This window comes from Antennarius striatus, chromosome 17 (genome assembly GCF_040054535.1).
Source record: "Antennarius striatus isolate MH-2024 chromosome 17, ASM4005453v1, whole genome shotgun sequence".
NCBI lineage: Eukaryota > Metazoa > Chordata > Actinopteri > Lophiiformes > Antennariidae > Antennarius > Antennarius striatus.
The window spans coordinates 9,102,977-9,118,691 of NC_090792.1; the positions used below are offsets into that span (position 1 = coordinate 9,102,977).

Below are 15,715 nucleotides of genomic sequence, written 5' to 3' on the forward strand. Positions count from 1 at the left end.
AGTGCATGCACCGTGGTAGATGTCAGAATGATATCTCAAAAATAGATTTAAAATAAACAAAACCTCATCCTCCTGTAATCAACTGGAATCAATTGGAAACAGAACATCTTTAAACAAGGGCTTTGTTTTTCCGACACAGTCTATTAATTTCGAAATTACTAGCATTTTTTTTTTTCAGTTATGTGAATATTCTCTTAGACAGTAAAAGCTCCTTTTTTTTTTTCCAAATTAGAAGTAACATTTTAGGGAAACTTGAAAATCAAATTTTCCTGCTGGAATTTATCTTTCTGTTAAAAAAAAAAAAAAAGAAAAAAAAAAGAGAAGACCACAGAACACTTTCAAACTTGCAGTACTGATGATTATTCTGACTGTCTGGCGCCACGTTTTTCACACCGACCTCCACCCTGTTTGTGGGACAGGTGTTTCACCGTGACAGCCAATGGATGTTCCTTGTGAACTCTGCTACTTGCTGCCGCTGTGTGAATCCACGGAGTAGTACAGAAGTTATTGTGGTGACGCGATATCGCGAGATTTGTGCCGTTATCAACCTGCTTGACACACAAGCAGCGCTGAGAGCAGCCTGCTTCACCAGGGTCGGACTGAAGCTCAAGAAACAACAAGGAGAAGCGAACATCTGGCTGCACATCATGAGAGGACATCGGGGCTTCTGTTAGAGAACACGACGAACTGGACTGGAATAAATGTAAGTACGGTGTTTTGTTGTTTTTTTTTTGTGCTTTGTGAATGGAAAAGCGAAAGTTAAAGGAGTCCCCTCCGTCGCTTCGTTCAGCGCTGTTGGCTTTGCTGCGAGTTCCTCTGCTGTTTAAAAGGCTCCCAGCAATGCGTTTCCCAACACGGACATGGAGCTCGGTTTACTGCGCCTCGGGCTCTCCTGTCTCCTGCTGAGTTTTCCTTTTTCTTGAAAAACTAAATATTGGATTACCGATGCGCTCAAAATTAAACGTACACATTCCTCTCGACATCGTCTAACTTTAACAATCAGTTAATTCGAGTTTGTTTTTTTTTGTTTTTTTCTCTCCCACCGACCATCTGCCTTTCCTGGTTGGAATTAACCCCCTTCAAACAAATATTTCACAGTTGTGCGCGTCTGGCGTGCGTAAAACGCGTAAAGGAGCCACACTGGGTTTTTTTAGTCTCGTAAGTGATGTCTCATTTTCCTTGGTGAGAATTTAGCCAAGTCGTGCAATCTTATGACATTACAGAACAATTTTTGAGAAGTTGTGCGTCTTGTCTGGAATGCGTCGACCGGAATTAACATATGGCTTAAAGGGGAGCACAGCTGGAGGTAGCGTTTCCATTGCGGTGATGTCAGAGCAGCTGACTCCACAGCTTGCAGTGTAATTAGCAAGCAGGGCACCAGTTTACCCAGTCTGCACTGGCCTTGTGATTTTTCGTTTTGCTTCTTTCCCCTCGACCGTCCAGTGGTATTATTCCCAGTTTCACTTGCGTATTATGTTAAAAAAAAAAAGAGAGAGAGAAAAAGAAACAATCAAAAGACGCTGTTTGGCGTGCGCCCGGAAACGAGATTGCGCGTTAACTTTCATTGCATTTTTGAAGATCGTGAATTAATACTTGCTATAAAACGGACTGAAAATGGGCAATTTAAAGAGTGGGTTCGTTTCCACTGTGACACATGGGCTTGAGTTCCGCGCAGCGTGCGCCGCTCCGCGGGAAGGAATGTGGGGGATTTATGATGTGAAGTTAGTTATTGAAGTTATTGATGTATTCGTTTACATCCGTTCTAAATGTCTGTATCAAAAGTTGAACTTGCGGATGAGTTTGTGTAATTTAAAACGTGACAGCTTGAAGAACTTGTACGTTAACTCATACTTTAAAATCATTTGCACCCGTGCGTTAAAGTTATTCTTTAGTGCATGCGGTTACTGAGTGTTCGACTCTCATGCGCTGCAGTTCCGCGTTGCCCTCGAATGGCTTCACTCCGTTTATCCAGTATCCTGTTTTTCCTGTTTTCGCCAGGTTATGAAGGAAGAATGGAGTTCCCAGACCATAGCCGCCAGTTGCTGCAGTGTCTGAGTCAGCAGCGTCACCAAGGTTTCCTCTGTGACTGCACTGTTTTTGTCGGCGAGGCTCGATTCAGAGCGCACAGAGCCGTGCTGGCCTCCTGCAGCATGTACTTCCATCTCTTCTACAGGGACCAGCTGGACAAAAGGGACGTTGTGCATCTCAACAGTGACATTGTGACAGCCCCGGCTTTCAGTCTACTTCTTGAATTTATGTATGAGGGGAAGTTGGAATTCAACAGCCTCCCGGTGGAGGATGTCCTGGCAGCAGCCAGTTACCTCCACATGTATGATATAGTGAAAGTGTGTAAAGGCAAGCTGAAAGATAAGGAACTCTCTGCTCTGGATGAGAAGATGAGTGAGGGTTTGGGACTCAGCTGTCTGGACAGGGAAAATTCTTCAGACAGTGAGCTGCACAGTAAGCAGCTCAACCGGCGACAGCTCCAGACACAATCTCAGGGGCTACACAGGGCCCCCCCGGTGGAGGACTTTGACATGGACAACAGTGAAGTCAGGCTGGCTGTCACAGATTGTGATAGGTCTGCACAGAGCAGGCAGAAGGCAAACGGTCACTCTGGCAGGTCCCCGAACCTTGTAGGTGTCAATTATGTGTCAGCAGAGGCCGAGCCCTGTGTCCAAACAGCTGGAAAAACAAAAGCGGATGTCAGTAGTTCCACCGTATCACTGTCCCAGAGGTCCCGGGCTTCAGATGACATGGACTGTGCACTGGATTTGTCTTTCAAGCCTCTGTCTAGCAGAGAATCCTTACACCCCTCCTACGTCTCGGGACAGCTGGCCCTCGACAGCCAGCAGCAGGGCACTGAGCCACTTGTTAAAGACGAACACGACTTGCTGTCAGAGCAGGAGGACAGTGAGCCGATGAGCCCTGAGAGCCAGCGCTTTGGGAATAGTGCCAGGAGCTCTGTGGTGACAGGGTTCGCTGCCCTCTTCCCAGGCAACAACGGCTCCACCGCCGCCCTGCTCTCCCAGGAGGAGGACCTGATGGACGAAGAGGGGGAGGCCTGCAGAGGGAGGGAGAGCGCCCCAGGCAGGGAGGTAGAGGAGAGGAGGGGTAGGCTACTGGGGGACAGCGAGGAGGAGGAGGACGACTTGGCCTCTTCAGATATCTCAACCTCCAGCGGGGTGCTGCTGCCCCCAGGGCAACAGGTGTGTGTGTGCCCCCTCTGCAGTAAAGTCTTCCCCAGTCCCCACGTTCTACAACTCCACCTCAGCTCACACTTCCGCGAGAAGGACGGCGCCCGCTCTAAGTTGTCGCCTGACGGCTCAGTCCCCACCTGCATGCAGTGCAATAAGACCTTCTCCTGTATGTACACCCTTAAGCGTCACGAGCGCACACACTCTGGCGAGAAGCCATACACCTGTGGCCAGTGTGGCAAGAGCTTCCAGTACTCTCATAACTTGAGTCGACACGCTGTGGTCCACACCCGTGAGAAGCCTCATGCTTGTAAGTGGTGCGAACGGCGCTTCACCCAGTCTGGCGACCTCTATCGCCACATCAGGAAGTTTCACTGCGGCCTTGTCAAGACTCTCGCCATTGGATAAAACACCTCTCTGCATTGCCATGACAGGAGACGGAATGTCTCTTTCAAATACTGAGTAATACTACTGAACAATTACCCCATAAATATTCACATGTTGGCAGTTTGTCGGAGACATCTTTTTTGGAATCTATCCACTGGGACATTTTTCAATATAAGGATGTAGCAGATTTACAAGTGGAGCTGTTTTCTCTGCAGGACTGTGTCATAAGCATCCATGGGGGGTTAGGACTAGGCAGTTGAAGGAGCACAGGCTGTTTTGATGAAGGTGAAACTTGAGTTGGATCCCTGTTGGATGAAGTTTGAACAAATCAGATGATGCACTTCTTTGTTTCTGTCTCGTTTGTGTCAGTCTGGGTTTGTGGAGTATGATTGCTGAAAGCATCCCATGTTTGCAACCTGTAATGAGCGATTGCTACTGATAGCTAATGCTAACATATGTTAATACAATCCTCAGAATGAGTGAGACATTATTTGTGCACATGGGAGATCAGAACCGTCCGTGAGTAGAAATATATAATTTCTATTAACTCCTACATTATTATTATTATTTATTTTATTTGGAATTTGTTTAGTCCTTAACAAGTAAACTATCATAAGGCAGCAAAACTAGTGAAGTCTGACTACTGGAAGCATAATAATACTGTATGTATTTTTTTTTTTTGAAGTAGAATTTGTGTTTGGTTGAAATGAAGTTGGTTGCAAGTTTGTGTTGTTTCTAACAAGAAGCAAGCAGACCATCACATCACCTTATTTCTTTCTTGCCTTTGGGAGAGCTCTTTAGTTGCAAATGTGAGTCATCACATGTTGATTGGACGGCCATCTAATTGCTATGTAAAGAAAATATGTATAATGAGAGGAGACTTGGAAAGAGTTAAAAGCTAATGCCTGTAACACTGGTGCCTACTGAAATTCTCAACATGCCACCTTGTGTGCTTACTTTAGAAACAATGAGGAATACGGCCATGCCTTCTCATCAATTCAGGTCATTTGTAATTCAATAAGTTGTATTACACTCCTCATACCAGGTGGTAACAAACATAACTGTCCACTCTGGAATGCCAATTGATTCATGACTTTCCTTAATAAAATTATTTACAAGAATGTAATAAATCTATGTAGCTCAACCTCTTGACAAATTACTGTTTATCACCTCTTTTGGGTTTTAAGCAAACGTTAAATTACCTTGTTGTGTCCTGGTATGTAAAGCGTACACTGGTGACACACGCCATCAGGCAGGGAGGGGGCAGCTGTTAACAGGTGGATGTTCAGTACTTCATGCTGTTTGCCTAACAAAGATGTTTGCCACGTGCTGTTCACTGGAATTTACTGACTTTATTCCACTGAATTAACCCTTTCAACACATCATATCTTCTAATGGCATATGTTTAAGTTACTACTGAATTTGGAGCTCTTAGTGATTCCCTCTGTCTGTTCACTCAAAGGCTGTATGGATTCTCGACACGGACATTGGCACTAAAAAGCTCTTGATATTTGTCTAAATTGTCCTGAGAAGACTTGATCAAAATTTATTTATTAGTTTGACTTTTTCAGGGTTTATTTAGGTGTAGTCCTTATTTCTATAAGCTTGAAAGACGTCACGTCTTGCCTAGCAATCTTGGTACTCATCAACTGGTTTTGGGGCTGTTTGTTTATTTTCTGTGTGCAAATCAAATTACTGTAATTGTGTTTTAATTTACTGTGTAGACATTTCTGCGCAGTATTCAAGATTTGTCACATGGAACATAGAGAAGCACTTGTTTTAAGCATGCATATAGTTTTCAACACTATTGTCTAGGCTGCTATTTCTTATTACATGTATATTTATTGTAAATATATATTCTATTTATCAAACTGTTTGTTTTACCATGTTACAACACATATTAGATGGAGAGAGTCGGGTGTCTTATTAAGGCTGCAGTCTCTTAAAGCGTCACGTCTTCCCCAGGTTCCTTTTTATTCCGAGACTCAAATTGGACTCACGGCAAATCGGAACAGTTAATACCTCTCTGAGTGCTGTTCTGCCACAGGAGACAGTTGTTCACAAGAACAGCCAGACTGATACAGCACTGGCTACCTATAGAAATTAGACAATACAGGCATTGTCCCACCCCCTGCCAAGTCCCAGGTAGTTCTCAAGGGATCATTGTGTTCCTCCTTCCTCCCCATGAGGAGAAAAGGCAGCACAAGTCTCTCTTTGCACTTTTCTGTATTGAATGGAGACACTGGAATGTGAGAAATGTATTTAGCAAAGGGAGACCAAGGACACTGTAAACAGGTGTATAGTTTAGAACATCAACGAACACCCCTCACCACCCCAAACCCCACCAACCCCAGTGTGCAGTAGATAACTGCTTCATTGTTCTTCTACATTGCACAGATACCACAGTGAATTGATTGCACATCTTGCAAGAGAATATCAGATTAATCCAAGTATTGTTTTCCAAGTTCTTGATTCTGAAGGGTAGTTGAGATTGACATTAACATGTGTGGCAACCGTGACCTCAGAGGTCAGGTGTAGTTGCTGATAACTTGCCCATTTCATCTGTGTTTTTGTATCTTTCATGTTAATCATCAAAACATCTAATGAGACGCGGAGATGAATTCATGTATGATTTCTCAGCATGTCCATCATTTGTCAACATTTTGTAAATAGAGGAGTCCAAGTTGAGAATTGAGCCATTTCTCTCAGTAGATGCAATCTGTTTTCATTCTCGCCTGTGACCTTTTTTCAGCAAGCCCTATGGCTTGAGTGAATGAGGCTTGTTTGTTCGTTTGGATGGAGAAATGGAGAAATTGCACAAACACTCCAATTATTTCATTAGTTGGATCATTTTGGTCAGTGGTCAGACCAAAAGAGATTTCAGATGCTGCCTAGTGCTAATGATGTGTATTTCAATCAGAAAACAGGAATGTAGATTTGGTTTTCTAAAGGACATTTATTAAAAGGTGCAAATTAAATTGCTTGATTCGCTAATGTACAGGTAGAAAAACTAACAATATGTGAAGAATTTGTTTCTTTTTATTGTTTGCTGTTTTTATTTATACCTCCAGAATGGTCACCAAATGTGCCTTGTAGACACACAGATAGGTGTTGCATCTGGAGAGGCCCTTTTTCTACATTGTACATCCGGACTGTAGTGGTAAAGCTCACATCACTGCAAATGTGGCCCACTGCAGTGACTCTCAACTGCTGTTCTCATTTTTTTTTTAAATATTATATAAAAATGTTTAATCATACAAATTTAAGGTTTAGAAAAGTTTAGTTGATTAATTTTTGCTGCTTTCTGAGACATTACGTTGATGTTTTGAAGATTTATTTGACCATTTTAGGTTTATGTGAATAAATCTGTTGTTGACATGTTCAACTGAAGACAAGCATTTTTGAGATTTGGCTTTTAGTAGCCAACCACTGGGAACTTAAAGTCCAGTTCTTTAGTTAATGTCACTGTTGAATGTGAAACACTGAGATGTTGATTGTCGACTTGTAGGGAAAACGGTGCTCCTCTTGATTGAGTGCTGTTTACTGAACTCATGCTGTATGATCTCTAGGTCTAAAAAATGACTTTACAGATACTGGATTTTTGTCCTCTGCAGGTTACAACTGTGAAATTGTGCATAATCATGGAAAATATTTATTATTGCTTCTTTTGCAGCATTTGACTGTCTCAGTTTTAATTTGGTTTAAAAAAAAGAAAAAGGCTTCTAAATGTCAAATGAAATTTTTTTAATAGAATTTGTAGAAGTGCCATTAGAATTTAATATAATTTTTTAATAAGAAATGTATATTTTATAGTAATCGATTGCTTCAGTGTTAGTGGTGTAGAGATTAGAGGACAATCTTTATGCAGAAATGACATTTGTTAGATATCGAAGCAAATTACATTGATCCATAACTGTATTCGCATTTTCTTTGTTTTTGCTTTTGGAGTGTGCTTGTGTGTGTGTGCCGTGGAAATGTGACAATCTTGATTTAGGACTTTCTTAAGATTATGCATAGAATTAAATGGAACAAATCTGTGTCTTTGTGTGGATTTGATTCATTCACTAATTTGTACTGTCACACATATTTTCACACAATTTCAGACCATGCATTAGGAGCATGAGTCAAGGTTTGAATTTCATAATGAAAAATAAAAAAAGTAAAGGCTTTTGATGCACTGACAAAAGAATGTAACAGAGGAGCCCTCGTCTGGCACATAGCAGCAACAATGAGCCAGACAGTGTGTGTGTGGGAAGCGCTGTTTTGTGTACAGAGACAACAGAAAGTGATAATACTGCTGGTTTTACAGGCCGACTCTTACTGAAACCATAACCCAAGCTCAAGGACAGGGCAGCCTCAAGATGTGCTCCCATTGTTCCAGGTTACTTGCTAATGTTCCCAAATGAGATAAACCTGGAATTACAGAGCTAGTTGGCTTTGTTGTGTAATTATGACTACAACTCAACTTGTCTCTGCTACAGCAAACACAAGGCTGCATCGATTTGTAAGTAAGTACAATCTATATAAGAAACTTCAAGTCAATTCGCTGGACAATCTCAATGGCGAGAACTTTTAATTATTTCCCTGCTGCACCATGAAAGAAATCCAGCTGCTCTGCAACGTGATCCCAATGGGGATGTGCTTGGGTTCCCACCACCCTCCCCCAATCCCAGCTCACCCATTCTGGGAACACCATATAGACGTGGGCCGCATCCAACTGCCCCTGCCCCCATCTATCCTACCTCCACCCCCACATGTCCCCAAAACCACGGCCCCAAACCTCGGCCTCATCCCACCACTCTATTGTGCGCGTGGGTAGTAGCTCAGCCAGACTATTGTCTGGCCCGGCTCCCCAGCACGTACTTTATGCACAAACAGACGACACGGCGGCGCTAGCCAGGCAGCGCCAACATAAAGAAAACAATGTCCTCCCAAGATCATTCATAAACACCATGAACAGCCCCAGCCAGCTCACAGTAAATAAGGGCCCTCTGCTCCGCTGCAGCCACTTCACCCTGTAAATATCCACAGCAGCAGGCCTCAGTGCGTTCGCTGGCACCAACTTCTCACATCTGCCTAACTGAGATCCGAGGCTTAGGCTGCCTGGTGTGTGTGCGGGATTCTTGTGGACCAAAACCTTCACATGGAAAGTCGGGGCCATGTGATAGGGCTTAGCAGCAGGGTGACGAGCTTGGATATGTGCAGTGTAACTCGATGGTGTAATAAAACATTCCTCTCGGAGGCTGAAAGCCTGGCTCATTTAGCTGTGTGAGTTTTTGTGTATTTGTTTAGAGGATCTTGAGAGAAGTTTAGAGGAAAGTTGTACATGTCCACCACCTCAACAAAACCAGCGGTGGGAGCCCTTGACCTCCTAGGGGACGCGCTGCCAGGGACAGCTGGTGTGGCCTCTGTTTATTTATTTATTTCTTAACAAAAGACAGGTGGTCACACTTGAAAAGGGCACAAAAACAGTCAAACATGCACTTGTGTACAGGCAGAACACGCACACACTGGCAATTTCTTTTCCATCTCCACATGCATATGGTTATCATACATTTAATTTTGGAGGAGCCGCCCTTTTGACTTTCAGAAAATAAAAATGACAATATGCCCTCCAAAATAGTCTTATGCACAAATAGGTACCAGCTGGTTGTGCCACAAACACACACACACACACACACACACACATTTGATGCAGTAAATATATTCTTTATCAATCAAATCTCAAACTGGACGGAAAACACCACAAATCAAGTGTGACAAGTGCATAAATATATGTCAACTAGTGCTCTCACACTGGGTTTGCCTTTTTTGGAGTGGTTCACCCTGACAGTGCCAAGACAGTGTGTCCTTGGTCCACTATACAGCTGTCACTTACTCACACTCGTTGACACATATTTATAGCAGCAGCATCACTGGGCTCGACACACTGAGACCACAGCTGGTCCCCGAAAGAATGGGTGAAAGACAAAGCCACGTGCTCCCGCTGGCCGACTGCATTTGGTCCTGTCTGGAGCACTGTGGGTGATTGTGTGGTCCTCTTCCCTTTTGCAGACATGCAGCCATACATGTACCAGAGAGAAGCTGGAGGACCATTCATCAGGGGTGGGGTGAAGGAGACCACAACCCTTTTTTCCCCCATTCTCTTGTTTTGAAGGTACATAAACACATCGATTCATAATACAAGGCAGGGGTGAGGTGGGAGTCCACTTCAATGTTTTTTTGTAATCAGATTTGGGAAAGCATGTGATTGACCAGAAGAATGGTGAATGACTCACAAGATTCTGCTCTTTTCTCAAATCTCATTTTCAGTCCTCACTCCCTTCTAGATGGATGTTTACCAAAGGAGCATTCAATTTGATGATAAATTACAAGAATCTATCAGAAAAAATAAAATAAAATGATGGATGAGAAAGATTCACAGGTGTTTGAGTAAACTCAGTGTAACTCAACTGATGGGACAAACCTAGAGTGCTGCGGGACATCAGTGGAGAGAAAAGAGAAGATGAAGATAAAGGTCCTCTCTCTTTAGTATTTCTGTGTGTTCATGTATACAGTAGGATGTATAACAAATTTGCTAGCTCAGAGAAACCATTCATCCAAAAATAGAAAGGACACATTTTTCCTCTTTAGTAGTTTCATGCTGGACTGTTTTTTCCACTGCACTAAAATGCATCAGTGTGAACATTTTTTCATTGACAAGATATTGGTGCTTGTGACAATGAAGCATTTTATGTCTTTTCCTTGAACTGTGTGTCCTGGTGTAGCCTTGTTAGCTGGCCTACCATCAAAGGTTAGATGTATGATTGCTTTGGCACTTCCATGTACCTCCTGCTTCAAACTGCCTGCAACATAGTCTGAGGATTATCTTTGCTAGTCAGGTATATAAATGCCTTTTGATGTGGTTCTAGTTCCATTATATTCAGGGTGAGGCAGACATCTTCAGAACTAACAACAACATATCTCCAGAGGATAAATATCACTGAAGGTAATATGAAAATATGTGATTCTGCTTGTCCAAGCTCTACATCATTAAAAAATGTATTGTTTTGCACAGTAAATTCTGGTACCAAAATTCTGGACTAGAGAGAGACAAATTAAACAATAATAATAATTGCATTTTCTGGGTTATGTGTTAGAGTGAGAAGCATATCACTGCTGCTACAGCCGTGTGCCAAATATTTAATATAGATTGAACCTACTTACAGGTGTGTGTATGTATGTAGAGTATATGAACAGGAAACCAATGATGATTGTATGTATATTCAGTAGAGCTCCACCTCTACCTGTCAGAGGTGGAGTGGTCTTCTACTTACAGGTGGTTATTGGTTTGGTACTCAGTCCTGCAGCTCATATGCCTTAGGTGAGATATTTGGGCAAGACATTGAACCCCAGATTGCTCCCAGTGGCTGTTACACTGTTGTGTGAATGGTTACCACGCCTAAAGAGCTGGTGGTTCCTGATATCACCAATGTATGAATGTTTGTGTGAAAGTGTGAATGTTGGCTAGTATTGTGAAGCACTTTGAGTAATCAGACTAGAAAAGAACAAAACAAGTAAAGTCTATTCACCATTAATGTCTGCCCAGTTTGCGCATTATGCATAATACAGGTATATTCAGGATATTTGTAGAGAATGTGTTTTATGAATGTCCAGTATATAACTTATCTCTCAGTAATTCTTGTGTTGTTCAGTTCATACAGAATGTGATTTTGCAATGTGTATGGCAGATGAACTATGTATTTATTCAGTATCTACAATAAATGTAACATATTGAGTATTTAAAGTATGCAGTTTCTAAAGCATGAATGTTTTTATTAAAACTAAATTTCTTGATATACTATGTACAGTACATATTTAATACAGTATATACAGTATACACAGCTGTATTCAACCAGTATGAACAGTGTGTATTTGTACAATATGTAAAACATTTGTTTAACATATACAGTACTTCCAGTATGCACAGTATAGGCAATATTTCCAAGTTGCCTGGATAGTTAACTGCAATTACTAATTAGCACAAACAAAATATATCCATTTACCATCAGTTATCCATCCATCCATCTTGCACCGCTTATCCGTAGTCGGGTCGCGGGGGCAGCAGCTTCAAAAGGGAGCCCCAAACTTCCCTTTTCCCCGCCACATTGCCAGCCTTGAATGGGGGATCCCAAGGCGTTCCGAGGTCAGTGTTGAGATAGAATCCCTCCACCTGGTCCTGGGTCTGCACCGAAGTCTCCTCCAAGCTGGTTGCTCAAGGAACACCTCCCTAGGGAGGCACCCAGAGGCATCCACACCAGATGCCCAAACCACCTCAACTGACTCCTTTCCACACGAAGGAGCAACGACTCTACTCTGAGCCCCTCGCAAATAGCAGTGTTTCTCACCCTATCTCTAAAGGTGACACCAGCTATCTGCCTGAGAAAGACCATTTCCGTCGCATGTATCCGCGATCTTGTTCTTTCGGTCATGACTCATGACCATAGGTGAGGGTAGGAATGAAGATTGAACGGTAGATGGAGAGCTTTGCCTCTCGGCTTAGCTCCCTCTTTGTGGCAACAGTGCAATATAGTGACTGCAATACCGCTCCCGCTGCCCCAATTCTCCATTCAATCCCACGTTCCATTGTTCCCTCACACATGAACAGGACCCCAAGACACTTAAACTTCTTCACTTGTGGAAGGACCTCATTTCCCACTCAGAGAAGGCATTCCACCGGCTTTCTGCTAAGGACCATGGCCTCAGATGCAAACAGGACCACATCATCTGCAAAAAAGCAGCGATGCAATCCTCAGCCCATCAAACTGTTAACCCTCCTCACCACGACTACGCCTTGATATCCTGTCCATGAAAATCACAAACAGAATTGGTGACAAAGCGCAGCCCTGGCTAAGGCTAACAGCCACTGAGGACAAGTCCGAATTACTGCCAAGAACCCAATTGGGGCTCTCACTTTGGGTGTACAGGGATTGGATTGCCCTGAGGAAAGGCCCCCTCACCCCATATTCCCGCAGTACCTCCCACAGTGTATCCCTGGGGACCCAATTGTACGCCTTCTCAAAGTCCACAAAACACATGTAGACTGGATGAGCATACTCCCAAGCCCTCTCTAGGATCCCTGCAAGAGTGAAAAGCTGGACTGTTGTTCCATGACCAGGACGGCTCTGCCTCTGCAATAGAGGACGGATCAGTTGGAGCCAGGAGTTCCACAAAGTGTTCCTTCCACCAACTGACATCCTCCTCAATTGAGCTCAACAGTGTCCCATCCTTGCCGTATAGTTTGGATGGTCCCGATTTCCCCTCCTGTGGTGTCGAACAGTCCTTCAGAACAACTTTGGTGCTGTCCGAAAGTCCTTCTCCATGGCATCTCTGAACTCCTACCATACCCTCTGTTGTGCCTCCATCACAGCCGAGGCTGCAGAACTTTTGGCCTGTCGGTACCCTGCAACTGCCTTAGGAGTCCCCAGGGACAGCATGCCCCTGAAAGCCTCCTTCTTCAGTCAGACGACTTCCCTGACCAGCGGGGTCCATCACGGTCTTCGAGGGTTACCGCCTCTTGAGGCAACAAAGACCTTGAGACCACAGCTCTTAGCTGCAGCTTCAGCAATGGAAGCTTTGAACATCGGCCATTCACGTTCGATGTCCCCAGCCCCTCCACAGGGATGCATGAGAAGTTCCTTCGGAGGTGTGAATTGAAGGCCTCACGGACAGAGTCCTCCTCCAGACATTCCCAGTTCACCCACACTACTCATTTGGGCTTACCAGGTCTATCCAAAGGTTCCCCCGCCAACGGACCCAACTCACCACCAGGTGTTGATCAGTTGAAAGCTCTGCCCCTCTCTTCACCCGAGTCTCCAAAACACATGGTCCAAGGTCAGATGATACCATCACAAGATCGATCATTGACCTCTGACCCAGGGTACTCTGGTACCACATGCACTTATGAGCATCCTTGTGCTTGAACATGGTGTTAGTTATCGACAATCTATGACCAGCACAGAAGTCCAACAACAAAACACCGCTCGGGTTTACATCAGGGAGGCCATTCCTCCCAATCACGCCCTTCCAGGTGTCTCCATCATTGCCGACATGTGCATTGAAGTTCCCCAGGAGAACAATGGAGTCCCCTACAAGGATCTCGTGAAGGACCCCATTTAGGGACCCCAAAAAGGCAGAATACTCCGAGCTGCTTTTTGGTGCATACGCACAAACAGTCAAGAGTTTTAATTATACTATACTTATGATACTAGATAACATGGCTGTAGAGTCTCAGTTTTGAGTGTAAGGGCAATGTGTTCAATTAACTAGCATAAAATAAACAAAACATTGAGAAAGGTTTTCGAGTCCAAGATGTGTTCAAAAAAGTTGAACGTGTGGAAAATTCTAAATCCAAAGACTTCACTTTACAGTGACATAAAACAAACAAGGCATCCAGCGACACCCCTGAATTCAACATTTTAACCTGACCTACACATTTTTGTGCCTCTGGTTTCCTGAAAATTTTGCTTTTTGTTTTGTGATTATATCTCATCAGGTTTCAGAGATGTGAAATGTAGCCGCAAGAGGGCACAAGCCAGTGTCTTATTGTGCCGGTCCCAAGCCCGGATAAATACAGAGGGTTGTGTCAGGAAGGGCATCCGGCGTAAAACTTTTGCCAAATCAAACATGCGAATCAAACCTATGACGTCCATACCGGATCGGTTGAGGCCCGGGTTAACAACAACCGCCATCGGCGCTGTTGACCTACAGGGCGCCGGTGGAAATTGGACTACTGTTGGTTGAAGGAGAGGAGGAAAGTGCGTTCGCACGAAGAGAGAGGAGCGCCAAGAGTATAGGACTGAGAGTAGGGACGCTGAATGTTGGAACTATGACAGGAAAAGGTAGAGGGTTGGTTGACATGATGCACGTGACTGCCTTCCGTGACTGCGATGAGTACAAAACTTGAAATTTTACCTTGACCTAGTTTTCTCAGGGTCAAGGTCATCCTCTCATTTCATCCCCTTTGCCGCCCGAGTAACGGGTTTTTTATTTCATCTTTCTTTCTGCACCAAATATCTTGTGAATATATTTGGTGGATGAACGGATGGAGGAACACACAAACATTGACAATTACAATACGTCACTGCTTCGCAGTAAAAGATGAGTTATATTTGTGGAACACATATTAGAACACATCCAGAAACCTGGACGTTATTGTTGAATTTCATGAGTCGATACTTGTCTAATCTTCTATAAAAGCAAAAAGTTTTTAATGTAAACGGTCCATCATCTGTTTCTCTATGCACATCTGATTTCCTTAAAGCCTTATCAGAAAATGTGCAGACAACTTGACGCCTTGCTTGCCAGCAGCTGTCTGTTCACTCAGCCAGAAATCAAGTGGTACTAGCGGACACCAACTGCAGAGCTCCCCAAAGGCTGGAGTCACAACTGGCCGGCTGAGCAAGGGATGTGACTCACACAACTCATTTGCATATTCACAACTGACTCAAGGAAGTACACTCTTCCAAGCTAATATGAAGAACACTATGGGACTGGTTTCTGTAATGTGGTGCTGAGGACTTATGCAACCAAGAACAATTACTCAAGCATGTAAATACCTAACCCTGAAACAAGTCATCATAGGTGACTAACAGTAAACCACAGAAAGTGAAGACAACATCTCAAGGTCACGTCCAGCAGGAATAATCGTATCCAAAATGTCTGCTGGAGAAGCCCTGGTTCTATTTGACCTCAGAGTCTCCTTGTCTTTATAAAAACATTTGATGGTAGGTCCTCAAGCTTGGTTCTGACAGACAGGATTGATTTTTTGTTTTAGCTGGTATGCCAAAACAAAATATATATCTGTTCAAAGGCTGAAAAGCACTTCCTTGGCATAGAGGGATAACTGTGTTAGTCTAGTGAGGGAGCAGGGGTTGTGAATTATCCTGTATCAGATCCAGTCTGGGAGAAACTTTCCCTCAGTTGAGTTCTAGAGGCATGCTGCCATCTGCTGATGTACATACAACACAGAATGATAGTTCATCAATTTCCCTAACTGAAACATCCAAACATCAAATTTAAAATACTTTGATTACTGCAATGGGAGTGTAACTTTATCAGTGACAGACACAATATTAAAATGTAAACAACAT

At 43.5% G+C, this 15,715-nt stretch overlaps 1 protein-coding gene across 1 annotated transcript; it reads left to right on the forward strand.

The window, feature by feature from the left end:
* The first annotated feature begins 259 nt into the window (after positions 1-259).
* On the forward strand, positions 260-7,615 carry zbtb42 (zinc finger and BTB domain containing 42). The gene is made up of 2 exons (XM_068339726.1): positions 260-703; positions 1,999-7,615. Exon 2 carries the CDS (start codon positions 2,013-2,015, stop codon positions 3,603-3,605), a length of 1,593 nt encoding a protein of 530 aa, XP_068195827.1. The 5' UTR covers positions 260-703; positions 1,999-2,012; the 3' UTR covers positions 3,606-7,615.
* The last annotated feature ends 8,100 nt before the right edge of the window (positions 7,616-15,715 follow it).

Excerpts from the sequence above, each read along its gene's own strand:
- zbtb42 (XM_068339726.1), top strand. The coding sequence starts at position 2,013 with ATGGAGTTCCCAGACCATAGCCGCCAGTTGCTGCAGTGTCTGAGTCAG.